Genomic DNA, 18,516 nt, shown 5'->3' with positions numbered 1-18,516 from the left:
GAAAGAAGTTTCTATGGTAGATTCACGTTATAAAATCGATATTAAACGGCGAATCGTCACCTGTCGCCATAAAATGTGTTAAACACCGTGTTAGAATTCACATGTTAAAAAAATAAGGTAAATTACTATCATTTACTACAAGTTCTGAAGAGAGAAATTCTTAATAGCATTATTTACGGCAAGTAGCTTAATTTGCCTTGACAAAAAAGGGTGATGTATACAATACGACAATACAAAAACATGATTAAAGTTTCGGTCACAGCCTTGGTGCGGTAAATGCAAAACATTAAGGTTGAATATCAGGTCACAGTTATTCCAGTATTAATAACTATAATACAGTAAATAGAAAATGGATTATAATGCTTTTATTCAAAATCTAAAGCAATACAAAATAATTTGAATGCGAATTTATTGCAGTTAATTATTCATTGGTTTAATAAGCACCCGAGCACCAGAATAACTACTGCCGGAGTAAGGACGAAAAAAAGTAAATAAAACATAGTAAACTGTACGATGCTCTTTCACGCAATAATAATAATATAAACAATGTTGATTACACATAATTTGCATTACATATTACAAGCGTAACCTGATAATGCGTTATACATGTATACTGTATGGTATATAATAGCAATTATTTCGTGCACTACCTGCTTACAATGATACTTCTTCGAATACATTTTTAATGACTAATATTCACAATACCAATCATGAATAAAAATGTGAAAAATGCACAGGATACGAAATGTCTTTAACATGTAAGCTACCAAGACATACGATCAAAGATAAACACATTGACACACCAGTTGCGTCAGCGAGGGGGACCTTTTAATGCAACAAAAATAGTTTTGTTTATGTTACTTGCAAAAAACAACATAGCTAATGTAATAAGCACAAAAGACAAAACAATTGCCAAAAACAACATTGCTAATGTAATAAGCACATAAGACAAAACAACTAACACATATAGTTCGATATATCAATTGTGTATTGTCTATCTGACGTACGTTGAATGACATCATAATCTCAAATCACTCTGGCTACTCTAGTGATTCCTATTGGATGCACATGATATAAATATATTAATATGAAACATGCATTCCAAATTTATCGCTTCCCTATATAAATTTGCAATAAATATGCGATGAAAATATGTGTGAATATGCATATGTTTGATACAGAATAACATTTGCAACGAGTAGTGAACGATTAAACTATATCTTAAAAATATGTTTGTATTTATAAATATATTTAGCGGAATTGCAAATAACGCGTATCAAATACATTTACAGGAATACCCTTATGCAGATTCCGATCCCGCTTCGACGTTCACCCTCTCCTCTTTGTCAGGGCTTTCAAACCACTCAAACCGCTCATTTTCAATGTAATCCTCAGAGAAGTAAAGGATCTGCTGCAACGCCATGAGTGCTAGTATATTCACTCCATCATCCAACATCATCTCATCTTCGTAGTTCTTGACCGGAAACACGTGGTTTTTTGGAAAGCCGAGCATGCTGGACACTTCCTGAACCGTTTTCTCGATTACAGAGCTTGAAAAAACTTTTTCTAGCTTCTGTCCTAGAGCCTTGTCTTGAAGGTCAATCTTTGTCAAAAGAACTGCCTGAGGGATTTCTTGAAAATACATAAATATATAAAACAATATCGAAATGTGATTCCGATGTGTGCATACAATAATTGCTTACATATAAATACAAATATTTTAATACTGTTGTGTTGCGTTAATAAGCTTTATATTGACTATTCCAATATTGAGTCGACCCTTCCGGTATCGCAGTTGGGGTGAATGAAGATTTATGACACTGTTTTAATATTGTGACCTAGTTATGATCGTAAAATACTGGGTAGGATTATTGTTTAGGTCACCATTTCTTAAACAAGAATTTTGAATGATTGTTTACGTATTTAGTAAGCATAACTTTTCTTTGACATTTATAAGCTTCAATTGTAAATTTTCAAGCTTAAATTATCGACTTCGGCACAATTTGACTATGCATGTAACTGTAACGTAACATCAAGGTTTCGGCAATAAGCATCTACACATTTCAACATCGATTTTATGTAAACCTCCCCGCTGCTTCGAATGGTTCTGAGAATTGATCACCAAATCTCGGCCGCCACAACATACTAAGTAATGCACATCTATTTCATTATTTTGTATCGCTTATTATTTTATTTTGTCACTTTTCATAAATAACAGCTCATGTATCATTTTGACAGTATACAGTACATATACACATTGTCATCGCATGTAGAAAATGCAATTATTTGGAGAAAATCAGATAGAGTGACAAACTTGTAATCCTTTAAGATCTGGGGGCATTTTACATGTGATTTCAGTAGTTACCAATTGGGTTCAGGTATACAAGAAGAATAAAAAATGTAGCATTCTTTTTCGTAGTGATGATCTTATCTCAGATCGACCCAATAACAAAAAAGTCGAGGGTCCAGCACATGAGGTCTGGTGAATTAGATACAAATCTATTACAATACAGTAGTGTGCATAAAACTGTCTACTTACGTTTCCGCGTCGCAACTTTTCGAAAGCTCTTTATTTTCTCCAGGATTTGCGAATCTAACTTTTGAACTGTAGTGGCATCCAAAACAAACACCACACAGTGTGGCTTGTCTTTAATAGTTGGCTTCATCACAAACAATGGGTCGTCAATTGAAATGGCTTTCTCAGCATTGAACTAAAACATCAATTACGATAGAGTGAGAATAAAAAAATGATAAAAACAACATACACTCTACTTTTTGTCATATGGCCAAATTAAGAGCTCAATGTTAATTAGATAATGTTTTTGCCGACTTTAAACGAGTCTGATAAAAAGTTAAACGGTTACGCGAGGTGTAAATATTTCGCAACTTGCACTACAATTAAATTGGTTTAACACCGGAACATGGCAATTGAAAGTATGGCATTCATAGTGTTCACATAAAGCATTAACTTTACCTCGTATTTTTCCGGAATATGCCCACTTAGAAGATAATTAAACTCCATTGTGTCAATCCCTAAGTTTGGTTCTAGTCCTCGCGTATCACACAGCCGCATGTGTAGCGTTGTGTCACCTTTGGGGTTTATTAAGTATGGTTGATACTGAAAAAAACGTAGGGAATTTAGCCCTAAGGTTGCAAATTATGAAGTGCATAAACATGCATTGCAGGGAGTGTCAACGAAATTATCTGGACAAGTTCAATATAGATACTCAATGACATTTTAGATTATCACTCATTTTTAATTATAATGAATGGTAATGATTGATGAAGGTTTGAGTCGATACATAAGTTGCTCAAAAAACTTGATGCGATATCTCTGGAAGCAATTCAACACAAAAGCCGCGATTTTGATCAAGATAAACTTCTTACTTAATGTAAAAGCCCAAAGCCACATACCGAAGTTGTGATACTATGCGATCCACCCCCACTGATTGCTCTTTGTGTCATTCGTCCTCTGAAAACTGAATTGACCGTGTTACAGAAACTGGATTTTCCGGAGCCGACTGGACCAATCAGCAAGATGCGATAGTCTTGTAAATGGAGTCCCGGACTCGGTTTTATGGATTTCACTTCTTGTACCAGTTCCCGAGCTAGCTGTCGAGTTGACATTTAGATTTAATATAAAAATATTCGAGTATAATAATGCCAATCATAGTTTCCGAATATACCATACCCAATACAAAAATATCAAAGCAAAGCATGTAAGGTTATTCAATTTTCATCGACGGTAAGCCATCCCGATGTTTTTAGAGCACACATATAACAAGAAATGCCATTCAAAGACTATCGCGTTGCAATTAACACTGATGTTATGTGTTCCTAACTATATAACAGCATGACAAAGTTGATTGGTGAACGTGTTTTCTCGGATCCCAGATTTTCGCCCCTAGCTATTAACGAAATTTGTCAAACACTTAATTGGTTGGACACAAAGACCCATACTTAATTTGAGATTAACTTGATCTATAATGGAAATCTGTACAGTGAGTTATGCGATCATATCCCACCTAATTTTTGTTGGTCAATTTAAATAACATTAATTCTACAATACGATAAAACAATTCAGGAATTGTCTACCAATTTTAAGAAAATAAAAGTGTCAGAAAATAATTGCGAAAATCAAAATTATCTAAAACAGACTTATGTACAAATAGTTATATCAAACAACATATTGCACACATCATTCGTGTGAATTTATGCTTGGTGCAATAAAAAAACATAAATACATTAGGACGAATTGATATAATAACAAAGTGAAACTTCAACTGCTGCACGAGAGAAAAATTATTGCAGCGCGCGAACTTTAAGGTAAGGAACCAATGCGAGTGCGACACGTACAACTTCATGAACACCATGCTTTCCTTAAACGAAGGTGTTTAAAATCGTTTGTCTAACCATTATAATCCCGCATTTTTACAATAAAGACTAGCTATTGACTAGTAAGAATACATCCTTGAAAACGTCTAAAATCGGTGACACAATTTCACCTTGCGTGAAGCATAACCGTGCAGTACACAAGGAATTTTAGAACAGAAACACAGGCTTATTAAATAAAGTTATTCTGATGTATTTCACATTGCCATAAGTCGTGATGTCGTTTATGCACTAGTTGTAATTTTTAAGAAAACTTGTTTAAAAAAGTTATTTAAAAAAGCACCACTTACCGGTGTGTTTACATCCATTAACGTTTAAGAAGCTTAACCTACTATACAATACAAACCTAACGTATTGAGTTGTGGTAAAACTGAAACAGCTTAAACATTAATTGATTTATTGCAATCTATCTGGTCATATATAAGTTTACCTTGCTATTCCATTCTGGCATTTTCCTCCATTGTTGTAACGTTGGCTCAGAAGTTACCGGTTCAACGTGCTTTACTACAAAATATCACGAAAAAGAGAGTTTATCAAGTTAAAAAACATGTTATTATGAAGACATCAGATTAACGATTCGTGTCCTAAATTATATGTTACATAAAAAATCACACCTGCTACACTGTATACTTCAAGTTCTTTAACTTTCAGACTCCCGTCGTGTATATCGTCCCAGTCTGATACCCCAGTCATAGTGTAGTTGGTACCAAAGGAAAAACCGCCGTTCAGCTGAAAAAACCCGCCGCTGCTAATGATAGCACCGGAGAAAAGGTGCATATCATGCCCACTATTCCCACCAAAATAGGGTCCATAACTTGAATGTGAATAAATGCTGTATGTGGAATTTGAAACGGGAAATTTTCGAAATGTATCTTCATCGTAGAACTTCAGTTGGAACAAGAAGGCCTTGTCATCTCGTGTATGCCCACCGTAACTTGCCCAGCTTGCGGACGTATAGCCACCGAACACGGATCCATGCTCATTGTACACCACGGTGACTGTGGGGCCCTGGTAGTCGCATTTCTCGTGGAACTTGAGATTTGTACAGCCATCCCTGGTCGCACTGTACAGAAGGGTAAAATGCCTTGGTCCTTGACCAATCCACTGTTCTAGTTGTGTCTTGTCTGAATCTCCGAGCTGGCCTGCCATCGTGATTATTATGTGATTTTTATCTGTATCTATTGCAAGATGGTCTCTAAAAAAGAATCAATAAAAAGTATAAAATGCGAAGGTTTGCAATACATTTTGTGATATAAATGATTGTATAATTATTATAAAAACAGCATTATTTTAATTATAAATCAACGTGTTAGATGGCTTAAATTGCGCTTTTATACATACAACTTCGATTCATTTACATAGTTTCAATGTCAGTGCAACTATGTGCCACAAAGTAGAAAACTGGTACGTTAACACATGACTGGTCATCAATACCAAGAAATATTGCGCTAATTTTCAGAAGAACGCTTGACTTTCCGCTTTTCTATAAGTGGTTTAATTTGTATGTAATAAAACATCCTGGTGTGTTTCGTTTACCAAACATGGACAATCATAAAGCTTGGACAATTTGTCGTAACATGTCTTCGTTTAAATTTGAATATAGAGTTTGTATGCAATAACTTAACAATCAAAATACAAACAACAACATTTGAACTATATGCATTTGTTTTTCTTGATAAATTTATCGCTTATTTTATGCTCTAATAATCTGCAACACATAAACTAATGCATATCGCTTACGATTTAGTGCATTGATAAGTTCCCAACTATCTCGATGATATTGTATCACCGAAAACGTTTAACCAATCCCGTTATAGACGTTTCGTGTTATTGACTCGTTAATACAGCTATTAGCATTGACCGATAAAGTTATCATCTATGACGCAAATCGCAGTATAAATTATGATATTTTATTGACTTATCAAAATCGCAAAATAAATGGCGGGACACCACAATGCGCGGTTGGAAGTTTAAGATTAGTATACTTTATAAAATAAACAATCCTCTATAGAAGGGTTTTGGAATCAGATTTGTAAAGTAATTGCAATTAAAAAACTAGGAAAGGAAGTTAAGAAAATGTATACAAGCAAAGTAATAAATTTGCCTAAATGTGCGTACTCAAGTATATTGGAATGAACTCAGAAAAGAAGAACTATTGCATACATAAAACTAAAACGGAACATTAGTACTGGTGTTTCATTCAGCTTTACTTTAAGTAAGTGCTCTGAAATTACCAGAGCAAAAGCTGTGCACTATGCACTTATCTTCGTCATACGCAGACATCCATTTCGTCAAAGAAAAATAACGTTAGTGAAATAAATGCTGTACATCCAACTATTTAAACGCATTAAAGAATATTGTCAAATTGGTCACAATACTCGTAGAATTAAACACTATAATTCCATAAGTGTCCCTATGCTGTAGCTATCAGTAAAACTATGAAAGTGCGTTTGGGGTAGGTTGTTACATTGTCACTGCATACAAAGATGCTGTTATACAGTAAATCGTTTACTTGACGGTATACAATTAATACTAGACGAACGGCTAAAATCACGCTAAAACAAGTTTAAAACCATATACAAATTAAATCAATTTAATAATGGATCCTGCAGATACAGCGGCTACTAATGGTATAATATATAATAATGTTAAAATTACTCATCACATCGTTTTATTTCGTTAGTTCGTACAACAAAGCAAATAACAATCTATCTTACAGCTTGACTGTGTGCAATGCGACTATATTATCAAATAAAGATAAAATAATAAGGTTACGTTAATCAAGTTGGCGATGTTCTAACAGTACAATCATAACAATCCGATATCCGAAAAATCTTGATCCATTTTTTACATAAAGAATAGCCGTTCTTTTAAGAGCATACTATAATATAAAAAGAGCCATACAGACGTTTTATCGTATTTTGATTTAAAAAGAATATTTGAAAAACATTTGGAAAAGAAAACAACATGAGCCAGTACAACGTTTTAAGTGAGTCTTTCATTATGCTTTCTCGAATATGCAAGGTGTGGATGGAGCATGCAAGCAATATGTTTGTAAAGGCATGACAGTTTAAAAAGGAATTTAACACAACAATAGCATTTACACATCAGAGAAGGAATAAATATAATGTCAAAAATGTTTTACTTAAATTATGAATATAGATTGAAGATGACCATAAACATAAAACTAGTAAAAAGAAACACCGAATAAACAAAGCTGAATCTGCGTAGTTTGAGGACGACTTTAAACCGTCCTGGAAAAAAAGCTTATTCGTATACTTTCCCCAGATATAAATTAAATGCTTGCTAATTTACAAAATGCACGTGTTCCAGTAAGTAATTGTCTTTATCTAAAGCCGATCAATACTGTATAATTTGATGAAGAACAATCAGGTGGAAAAAATGATTATATTTAGAATATCTTACATGGAATATATTATGAATGACTGACAAATCGTATTAGTACACGCACATTGACTATTATGTTTTACATCCAAGTTATTTATTGAAATACCTTAATTTTAATCCTCTGTATCAATGGGTGTCTTGAGTATCCTAAATACTTGACCAAACGCACCTACGCCTACTTTGAGGTGTTTAAACGTGCATCAAACTGAGCTATCAAAGTACAGAGTCAAGGTTTAAAACAACCTGCCGGTCATGATAACATGCCTCCGAAGAAAGGTCTGATATCAAATTAAACAATCAACGGGTATTCCACGTAAGGCCAACATTTTTGTTTTATTTGTTTTGGCGGAAATTTTTCAAAAAAATTGAGTCGGGGGGCATAAATAAAAATAAAAATAAAAGCATGAAAAGTGAGCAGTCTACCAAAAAAATTTTTTTTTGTTTAAACCGATAATTTTTTTAATTTTGAAAATTTAAAATTCAGCCAATTTAACCTTATGTATACTTGCATTAACCTTTACATGTTTTATATATATCTCATTACACTGTTGTAGAAGCTTTTTATAATAATAGTTAACATATTTTTTATATATATTTATAGGTAAAAGCACCTTTCGCATGTATTATAGTATATTGCTTTAGTAGGAACTATTAATCACGCCAGGTGTGTAGTGTAGTATAGTGATCATTAAACCTTTGTTAAGTGTATATCATATGCATGTTTATAACAAATATAGCATGCATTTGACTTTAATAAAAAAGACTTGAACACGTTTTACATTGTTTAATAGCTTTAACAACCAACTTTGTAACTTTCATCCATGGGTGGAATATGCACACTAAAAAATACTCTTTAATATACAACAGACATGCTTTATATCATAGCTTTAACAACCAACTTTGTAACTTTCATCCATGGGTGGAATATGCACACTAAAAATTATACGATAATTTGTATCAATCACGAGAAAAAAAAAGAGCCAGTAACAGGAAAATGGACCTTAGGACGATTACAACCGTTTTGGCTCCAAAAGAGCAGTCTGATCAGGATCCAAACTTGAACTGATCTTGTTCCAAACTTTGGGTAGTGAAAGTTCTAGTTCTATTTAGAGAGTTTATAGTGTTTACATATGTAAAGTGAACACAAAATATGTAACGTTCATATCCATTCATATCCATGATCAAGAAAACTATCAATATAATGATGGCTTAAACAACATACATATTATTTTTCACTATGTCCTAAATTAATAAAACAATAAATACACAATGACTAACAAGGAACTCAATATTAGATACCATACAACAGTTTGTGTTGTAATCGTGCTTCCACCTACATCTCCCACATATAAACATCTCTGAATTCGTAACATCTAAATTACAAAATTCGAAATACAAATGCAGCAAGTGTTCCGCAGTGGGAGACATATGCCCCCAATCGTGGCCTTGACCGTAACCTTGACCGAGTGACCTTAGAATCAATAGTGGTCATCTGCCAGTCATGATCAATGTACCTATGAAATTTCATGATCCTAGGCCTAAGCATTGAGATATCATCCTGAAACCATTTGGTGGACGGACGGACCAACCGACGGACCGACCGACATGTGCAAAACAATATACCCCCTCTTCTTCGAAGGGGGGGGGGCATAATAATTAAAAAAAATTTTTTTTTTGAAAACAACATGTTTGATGACAACAATACATCTCACAAAACAAAATCAATATCGAAATGTTTTTAACGTTTGTATTTGTAAATGTCACTTTACATGAATGCAAAAATTATCCTAGAAAATCCAGAGAGTAAAAGGTTGGACATTTATAATAATTGCATGCACATGTGTAATTATTTCACAATCGGTTTGATTGGTAACATGTACTATTTTTTAATTGTTATGAATAATAAGAGAATATGGAAAAAATATTTTAAGTAACAATGACCCCACTGGCCCAAAATGCAATAAAGAACTGTTAATGCCTGGGTCAATTTGTTACATCTGAATTAAGAAGCACGGTATCTTATCGCGATGAGGGAATGGGGCGAATGGATATCAGTTTAAATAGCTCTAATTAAAGTAGTTATTCCCTGTCATAGGCGGAGGGATATTGTTTTGGCGTTGTCCGTCAGTCCATCTTTCCGTCCGTTCGTCCGGAGCCATATCTTGGAAATGCTTTGGCGGATTTCATTGAAACTTGGTATGAGTATATATATGGATAATAGGTATTCGTCGTGTCTGTGACAAAGTTCTAGTTTTATATTGTACTTTTTGTGGGGGAAGTTATATTCACAAGGTACCATGACCCATTAACAGGTACCAGTTTTTGTTTCGCCACAATATATTAAACAAAAATGGTCAAAAGGTACCAGAAAAATGGTTAAAATGTTGATCTAAAAACTAGCGGTTGACTAGACCGCTGCATCTTCGGGGAGACATCGAACATTGCAGTGTAGAAGACGTCCGGCTCGAGGGTGGCGGACTCAGCTGGATTAGCAGAGCCGCCCGCAGAAGTTCCCTCTATAAGGATATATGTACAGGTGAGAAGATCTTCTGCGGGTGACTCTCGCCTCGGTCGCGACGCGCACGCTCCAGCTGCTGACCGAGATTTTCATATCTCACTTGTTTACACCCTTTATATGCTATGCACGAATCGGATTTCCAACCACATAAACCAGACTGCAAATTCCGTGACAACGACTACACGAGCCAGTCTAAAGGCTAGAAATTTCAGAATCTGCACGTAGATCAATAATTAATCCATATATTTATGTGTCATAACGGCCGTACGGCTAGACAATCTACATAGGAAAGGCTATACGAATAGAGCCGTATGGCTAGCCTCTTGTCTATCCGTACGGGGCCGTACGGCTAGCCTCTTGTCTACCCGTACGGGGCCATACGACTAGCCACTGCCAATTAAAAAGCATGTTAAATTAGTTAATTTGCTACTGTGTCAAGAAAAAATAAGAAAAAATTTGGCATTCATAGGTTTAGATACTATACGCCTTTTCTGGTGACTTTGACCGACATATGAACATTCGGACCCACTGTCATTTTCTTCAGAAGCTGTGTTGCATACGTTTTTCTAAATGAAGAATATATATGGGTGGGTGGGGAATGGGATTATTGATGCAAGTTCATGTGGTCCAGTACTCATGTTCATCATAAAGAAACGTAAAGTAGTACTTCTTGAACATTTTAGGATGTAAATGTTTATCAATAAAAATATTACAGGATCTACATTTTAATAAATATGCATGTTTATTAAACCTACCCAAAACTTTTCAACACATCGAATGTTATCGATGGTGACACCTCTGCAAAAACGCTAGTTATTTTTAAATTTGTATTACTTAATTTGGGAATGATGTCACATTGGTGTTCAGAAGATTTACTTTTCTTATTGAGATAGTTTCAGTTCCGTTTTAATTAATTTGAATTTGAAATACGCTACGTTTGTCTCATTGTTGTTTATATCCGCCATTTCCGAAATGCAATAAAGAAATCATTTGTTAAGTACTCTCCGATTGGCTAATAGCGTGTGGTATTGGCTGCAATAGCAAATGAAAATCGCTGACGCTTTACATGTCGACTTCGCACAACGAAACATCTCGTATTATAAAAACAAATTTTGAACAACACTTTCGGCAAACTGCGATTTTTGTTTAGTTTTCGATAAAATACCAGGTCGGCGGGTGATATGTAAATAAAAAAACGAAAGTTACTTTTATTTTTATTTGTCGAAAAATAGGGTCGGTCGCTCCCGTAAAACAGATAATAAAAAAGTGCTGGCCTAAATTTCCTTTTAAATAGATTCTCACTATATTTGCAACATGCACTTCCATTATTGTTGTGTATTGTGCACATTGCCACATCCACAAATGCATCTTTATCATAATTATATGCGTAATTTGAAAAAGATGGACTAACATACATTATGTGCTGATTTTTGTTGAATATTTCTGAATAACTTAAATTCATGTACCCGTATAATCATAACGCAGTTTATAAACTATAATGATGTTCAAACGTTGTGGACAAAGAGGCAAACTTTCTAATTATGTTTCGGGTTATATCATGTCTAAAGGTAATATGAACATACTTGTATAATTGTCCATGATGTTCATTTAGAGCAAATATGAAACATTTATAAAAAATATAAGTCAGTTAAGTGTTAACCATGAGGGTTTTTGCTTTGATCAGGTTTTAATTCATTCGAAGAAGGAACTGCGTTTGGTTATTATCAATCAATTATTAGGTGTTTTATCCATTTTTTCATAATATATTCGTTTTAACTTACTTTGTGTACATGTACACATCATCATCATTCCCCTAACCTATCTGGTTGTGGGGGGATGAGAACGACGAGATTCTTCGCCAGTATGGTTTGTTATAAGGGGAATAGCCAACAACCCTAACGGACGCAAACTGCCCATCGTCAATTTTGAAATCATAACGCTTGATTTGTAGATCTTGTTATAATATTATTTGTTTAGTGTGTAAGTAATAAAACATTCAGTTTAAGTAGGTTATTTACATGTTTGATAGTGAAAATAAGTTGAGTTTTTCGTTAAAAATTGATAATTTTTCATTCAAAATGATGAAAGTATTATAACAACACGCCAACCACCTGTAATTGAGTTATTTAATATTATGTGCTTAAATAATCAGCAACAAATAAACTAAAGCAACTATAGAATGTCGCTTACGATTTAGTGCAAAAGGTATGTTTATAATATCTTTCATAATATTTTATCACCAAAATTATTTTAATCATTCTCGGTATAGAAGTATCGTCTGATTTACTCCCGATTACAGTTTTAAACCTTGACCGATAAAATTATCATCTTTGACGCAAATCGCAGCAGTTTAAATTATTTATTGACTCAGCAAATTCGCAATACCACCACCATTCTGCTGTTTAAAGTTTAGTAGTTTTTATAAAATAAACAAACCTGAAAATGTGTTAATTGAAATCCGATTTGTCAAGTAATTACAATTACAGAAACAATTTAAGCGTATAAATTCGCCTAAATATGCATTCTAAAGTATATTGAAATGCACCCAGAAAAGAAAAGCTATTGCACACTAACATCGAACACCAATGATTGCTGTATTTTTATTCAGTATTATGTTTCGTAAGTGCTCCAAAACAATCAGAGCAAAATATGCGCAATATAATCTTTTCTTTTTCCTATGCAGACACCTATTGCTTCAACGAAAAATTACGTTAGCGAAATAAATGCTGTCAAAGAAACTATAAAAACGCGTAAAAGAATATTTTCAAATCAGCAACCATACTCGTAAAAATAGACACCAGAATACAATTAGAGTCACGGTGTTGTAGCTATCAGTAAAACTATTAAAGTGCGTTTTGTGATTGCTTTTAAGGTTATTACTGCTATTACCTGACAAGACTAGATAACCATTTGATGAACGAAAGAAATTCACCCGAAAAAACTCCAGCCGCAACACAAAGTCAATTAATTTTTTAATGAGTCCGCTAGAACAGCGGCTAATAAGTATATAGTATGTTGATGTATATTTTATTTTCAAACAAATCTAAGAAATAAACTGAGAGTAAATTGTAAAGTTAATTTAAAAATATTCAAAAAAAAGTTTTATTTCTTGTATTACAAAGCATATATCATACTATGTTTCTGCTAGACTGAGCGCAAGGCGACTATATCATCAAATAAAGACTTTTTGCAATAATAAGGTTACTTTAACTCGTATTTGCGTTGTACAAATATCAAAATCATAACAAACACATATCCGAAAGATCTTGATTATTTTAAACACAAAAATTCCCTTATGTTTAGAGATAATTAATATAAAAAAATTGACTTGAGCGATAGCGACGTTTCTATGTATTTTGGTTTAATTGATAATATTTTAAAAAATTTGAAAAATAAAAAGGGAAAGTCGAACGTTTAGAGTTAGTCTACTATTATTCATTCTCGAATATGCAAGGTGTGTATGTGCCTTCAAGAAACGCCAAAACAACAATTCTAATAAGTCTTATCAGTGAAGTTGGGGGAAGACCTTAAACCGGCTTAGAAGAAAGCTGATTCTTATGCTATCCCCATATTTAAATGCTTGATAAATTAAAAATGGCACGTGTGCCAATATATTATTTTCTTAATCTAAAATCGATTAGTAATATAACATTTGATGAAGAACAATCAGATAAAAAATCGATATATGAACAATATCATAGGTCGCGCTTTCAATAAAAATGAATTACAGACAAATCGTACTATTAAGTGTAACTTGACAATAATGTTTTGCATTAAAATATTTTATTGAATTACCTTAATTTGAATCGCCGGTATCAACGAGTGTCGTGAGTCTCCCAAATTGGTCAAACGCTTCTACACCCACTATGAAATGTTGTGACACACTTTAAACGCTACTACGCGTACTATGAAATGTTGTTACACACTTTAAACGCTACTACGCGTACTATGAAATGTTGTGACACTCTTTAAACGCGGAGCACACTCGACTATCAAAGTACAGAGTAAAGGTTGTAAACAAACTGCTGGTTACGATAACATACCGACAGTGATAAGATGATATCAACTTAAACCAACAACGGATATTTACTTCATTTTACATCGGATCTCATCGTATTTTTAAGTTATCTTTGACTTGTGATAAAATCTGACATTCAAGCTAATGCACATAAACCCTCAATAAACATAATAAGAACATATATGCGGGTAATTATTTTTGTTAGACATTCAATTGATTTCAAACATTATTGAAATAACCAGACCCATGAATGCATCTTTGTCATAATGATGCGAGTAATGTATTACTGAGTTACTATCAATCTATACATAAATGATTTTGCTTTGAAACTGAAGGATGCTGGCAAAGGAGTGGATAAAATGATGGCGAAAATGTAACAATTCTCCTTTATGCGGATGATAGAATACGTATTGCCGAGAATGAGCATGACTTACAAAATATGTTAAATATTCTTAATACATGGTGTTCTTCAAGCAGCATGAATGTAAATCCTGCAAAATCAAATATTGTACACTTTCGTAATCCATCTGTAGAACGCTCAAGCTTTGTGTTTAAAATTGGTGACACTAGACTTAACTATGTAACACAATATCAATATATTAGTCGTGTGTAAATTGAGCACTTAGATTATTCTATTTCTGCAAGAACTGTTGCTGAATCTGCTAATAGAGCTTTAGGAATGTTGATCGCTAAAACAAAGACACTTAGGTGTATTCCGTATTAAGCGTTTCAAAATTGTCAACAGTTGTTCCAGTAATTACATATGCTTTTTCCATTTCAATCAATGTAATTATTATAAAAGTGTTTATTAATGTTTAAAAAACAATATAAATCTCATAGTATCACTGTCTATGATGGTATTGTAGAACAAATAAAAAACATCTATACAAATAGTCCGTAAGGGTTTATACGTCGGGTTATATGATTCAATGGTCAGGTATTTGTGTTTAAATCAAATTCAAGAAGAAACTGTGTTTGGTTATTTTCAACTGATATAATGATGTTATGAATTTTCTAATAATTTATCAAAATTCACAATATTCTGATTCGGACGTCGTTTGCGTTCACATCAATGCGAGCATTTGAAGCAGTATTATATATGTCTGATTACAAACAGCGAAAATCGTTTATAACACAAACTAAAATGTTAAAGTAGTAAATTGTTTCAAAAATTGTCACTCAATGGTGATCATCAGTATTTTGAATTCCAACACGATTTTGACAAGTCGCGTGATAAAAGTCGGTTTGTTACATCAGAACACACAATAAAAAACCAATGAAACGGATTCGAGCCTCTTTGTTTCAACGCTTTTCATGTCGCAATAATTATACCCCAAAATTGCACTATAAGCGCTAAATTGGAAGTGAGAAACCCCTCCTTCGCAAAATTTGTAGGGACTCGACATTCCTGAAGGTTTTTCTTCAAACAATCCTTATTACGGATCACTTGCACAATACTTATAACAACAAATGCGATAGAAAAGATCTGGTAGAGAAAACCATACGATTTAAATAGAAGATAATTTTTTTCTGATAAAACGGTAAGCCTTAATTATTTCGTCACGATAAAGCAATATGAAATAATTAGCAGTTTTAAATTTAAATTATTTTACAAATTATTTTACAGTTAACAATCATTTGAACACAAAATAAACGAACTAAATCGTTGTCGATATGGTAATTCCTAATGTTTCGCAAGTTTTCTTATATTATTTCTCTTCCTTATTACTATTAAGCAAAACTGTTCTTACTGTCTGATGGATAGCTTTAACCGCACATAAACTTCGCATTTGAAACGCAAAGCAAGATAACACGCCCACGAAGTTTTTACATTAAATCTATGCGCAGTGGTTGTCTGAAAATTGTTTCTTAAGGTTAACAGGAAGATAATTTGTATTCGTGAAACTGAAAGTGAACATGCTATACTCTTATATCACACGGAATTAGTCATTCGTAATCAACTTGTCTACATATGTTTAGGTTTCAATTTTAGTTTCGAAAGAAAAATCTGTTTTTGGATACAATAATACAATTTCTGAGTATAATACATTACAAAAATAACAAAATGACATAATATTGCGCATTCATGTATAATATTTTTGAAAGCGTGTGACCTGTTTTGACCGCAGAGCCAAGATTTGAAAGACAAGCATAGAAGCCAGTATACGGTATTAGATAACACATATTACACCTCTTGGTAATTTAGTCACATTTATAAAGTCATTTTACTAACCCAGTCTATATAAACAATGTAATTCCCGCGTGAGACTAGTTTTGATAATAGGGACTTATTAAATCAAATTTTAGACGACGTCTATCATATGATTCAAACCATTATTTTACGTCTCATGTTTAAAATTAAGAGACTGTTTAAAGTTGTGTTTGCCATAAAAGGCTATATCGACTGTTTGACTTCCTCCCCGGGCACGATCAGTTTTGATACCACGGGCATGATTTAAAAAAAACTTTGCACAAAACTGTTATCTTCAGTCACATACACAGAGTCAAAGAGATGTTTTTGGATATTTATTTGTATAGGATGATACATACAAAATATTAAGCCTTTGCAGTAACAGATAAGATTTCTGAAGGTTTTATTTGACCATTTGAACAACTTTAAATGAGGATAATAATCATTTCTATGAAGTTTCGCGCAATTACTCCGGTCGATTTAGATGATTCTATTGAATTAAAAGTGTTTGGGCATCGCTCAGCGGACGATGTTCGACGGAGAAAAGTCGATTCAAACGTTTCTAGCTGAGCTAAGCTAAACATAAGTAAATTTGTCTTATAGTTAAATTTCACTGGTCTATGAGGTTTTGTGCTTAAGTATCTGTTTGATGAAACTTTTTTGACATCTTACGATGCCTCAGAGGAATTAATTTCCCCTTTTTATAATAGAACCATTAAGATGGCGAGTTCATCTCATAGTGAGTGCATATAAATACAATTATATTTTAAATTGCATATGTTCATGACTGACACATTTTGAAAAGCAACTAAATATGACAGACAAGTAAGATAGCGATATTGTTTTCCATTGGCAAATAATCATTTCATAATATCGTATGGATGTGTTATTCTGTGCAGCTACTTTAAAACGATCAAGTTATATGGTATAACTCACTATAAATGTTTGAAATACCTTTAGCTACATGTACCAGACAATGCAACCAACACCGGAAAGATGAATGAATCATTTGGTGCAGTGTTGCAATACTCGTTCAATTATCTGATAGATACAGTTCATACACAGTTTATTATCAAAAGTATACGCTATTTGAGTTTCATTATTAATTCGTGAAAGTGAAAGTGTATGGAAAGATATAGAGAATGCTCACAAATAGTTCTTTTATATCATCACTGTATCGATGCGTTATAACTTAAGCGTTATTTGTCTGCCTTCCTTTAATCGTTGTTAAGTTATTTCGGAAGTGCTACTGTGTTTCAATATTGGTTTTTGCATTTTATGTCCATGTAATTTCTACTATATTATAATACGCATGTATTGTAGCTGCTTCGATCGCTTTGCACTCCACGAAACTTCCTTTCTTTATTTGTACAGAAATTTGCAATATGTGTTGATATAGATATTCTGGTCTCATTCAATATTGACATTGATAGCATACACAGGTTTATTTGCAATGTAAGAAATGTTTGGGATTGTGCAAATATTCGAAACTTTTAACTACTCGAGGGTTATTAATTAGTCAATGAGAAATTCATTTTTTCACAATCGTTTATAAGAGCGACTGTGTATTCACAATGCGTTATTTTATTCAACCAGACTACATAAGCAACGAGAAAGAAAATACTTGAATCTTTCTGATTAAAGTGCACGGGACAGGAACTCAAAGTAACCCGAGTGTGTTGTTCACAGTCGCTATTTATCTGAACTTATCGCAGCAGTCGCCATCTCTTCAAAATCCTACAATGATAACGCCTTGAAGGATTTGGAAAGATGAATAAAGCAGTGTTTTACTCTTGAATATGAATATTTTTTTTCAATCGCTTTTGTATTCTGATTGTCTAGTTTAAATCATACATTTATTTAATTTGAATTAACAAAGACGCATTTACATCAAGTTAAAGTAGAATATGGGTGTGTTATAATGTTTACATTTATATATTGGGGAACAACTAAAGTTGTTAACCAGCAGCGGATAAACAACTATCACTT

General features: G+C 33.3%; 2 protein-coding genes across 9 annotated transcripts in view; one reads left to right on the top strand and one right to left on the bottom strand.

Moving 5' to 3' along the window:
* Window positions 1-18,516, top strand: part of LOC127837691 (3-oxoacyl-[acyl-carrier-protein] reductase FabG-like) — a 325,705-nt gene that overhangs the window by 101,726 nt on the left and 205,463 nt on the right. The window lies entirely within an intron of this gene.
* LOC127837675 (interferon-induced protein 44-like) lies at window positions 349-14,346 on the bottom strand. 2 transcript variants are annotated; one of them, XM_052364932.1, is made up of 7 exons: window positions 14,114-14,346; window positions 5,007-5,587; window positions 4,823-4,896; window positions 3,415-3,612; window positions 2,975-3,118; window positions 2,540-2,711; window positions 349-1,632 (listed from the first exon to the last, which is right to left on the bottom strand). In XM_052364932.1, the coding sequence occupies exons 2-7, from the start codon at window positions 5,539-5,541 to the stop codon at window positions 1,301-1,303; spliced, it is 1,455 nt and encodes a 484-aa protein (XP_052220892.1). In that variant the 5' UTR covers window positions 5,542-5,587; window positions 14,114-14,346; the 3' UTR covers window positions 349-1,300. The 2 variants fall into 2 exon arrangements, with proteins under 2 accessions (XP_052220892.1, XP_052220893.1); XM_052364933.1 differs by lacking the exon at window positions 14,114-14,346 and adding an exon at window positions 7,907-8,036.

This window comes from Dreissena polymorpha, chromosome 7 (genome assembly GCF_020536995.1).
Source record: "Dreissena polymorpha isolate Duluth1 chromosome 7, UMN_Dpol_1.0, whole genome shotgun sequence".
Taxonomy (NCBI): Eukaryota; Metazoa; Mollusca; class Bivalvia; order Myida; family Dreissenidae; genus Dreissena; species Dreissena polymorpha.
Note: the sequence above shows the minus strand (reverse complement) of the source record. Positions and strands in the feature narration are given on the sequence as shown.

What these genes read in the sequence shown, in the direction of transcription:
- LOC127837675 (XM_052364932.1), bottom strand. Translation starts at nt 5,541, where the DNA reads ATGGCAGGCCAGCTCGGAGATTCAGACAAGACACAACTAGAACAGTGG. An exon ending in TGCCAGAATGGAATAGCAAG is followed by an intron (nt 3,613 to 4,822) that starts GTAAACTTATAT and finishes TCAACTCGACAG; the next exon opens with CTAGCTCGGGAACTGGTACA. An exon ending in AAAAGTTGCGACGCGGAAAC is followed by an intron (nt 1,633 to 2,539) that starts GTAAGTAGACAG and finishes TGTATTTTCAAG; the next exon opens with AAATCCCTCAGGCAGTTCTT.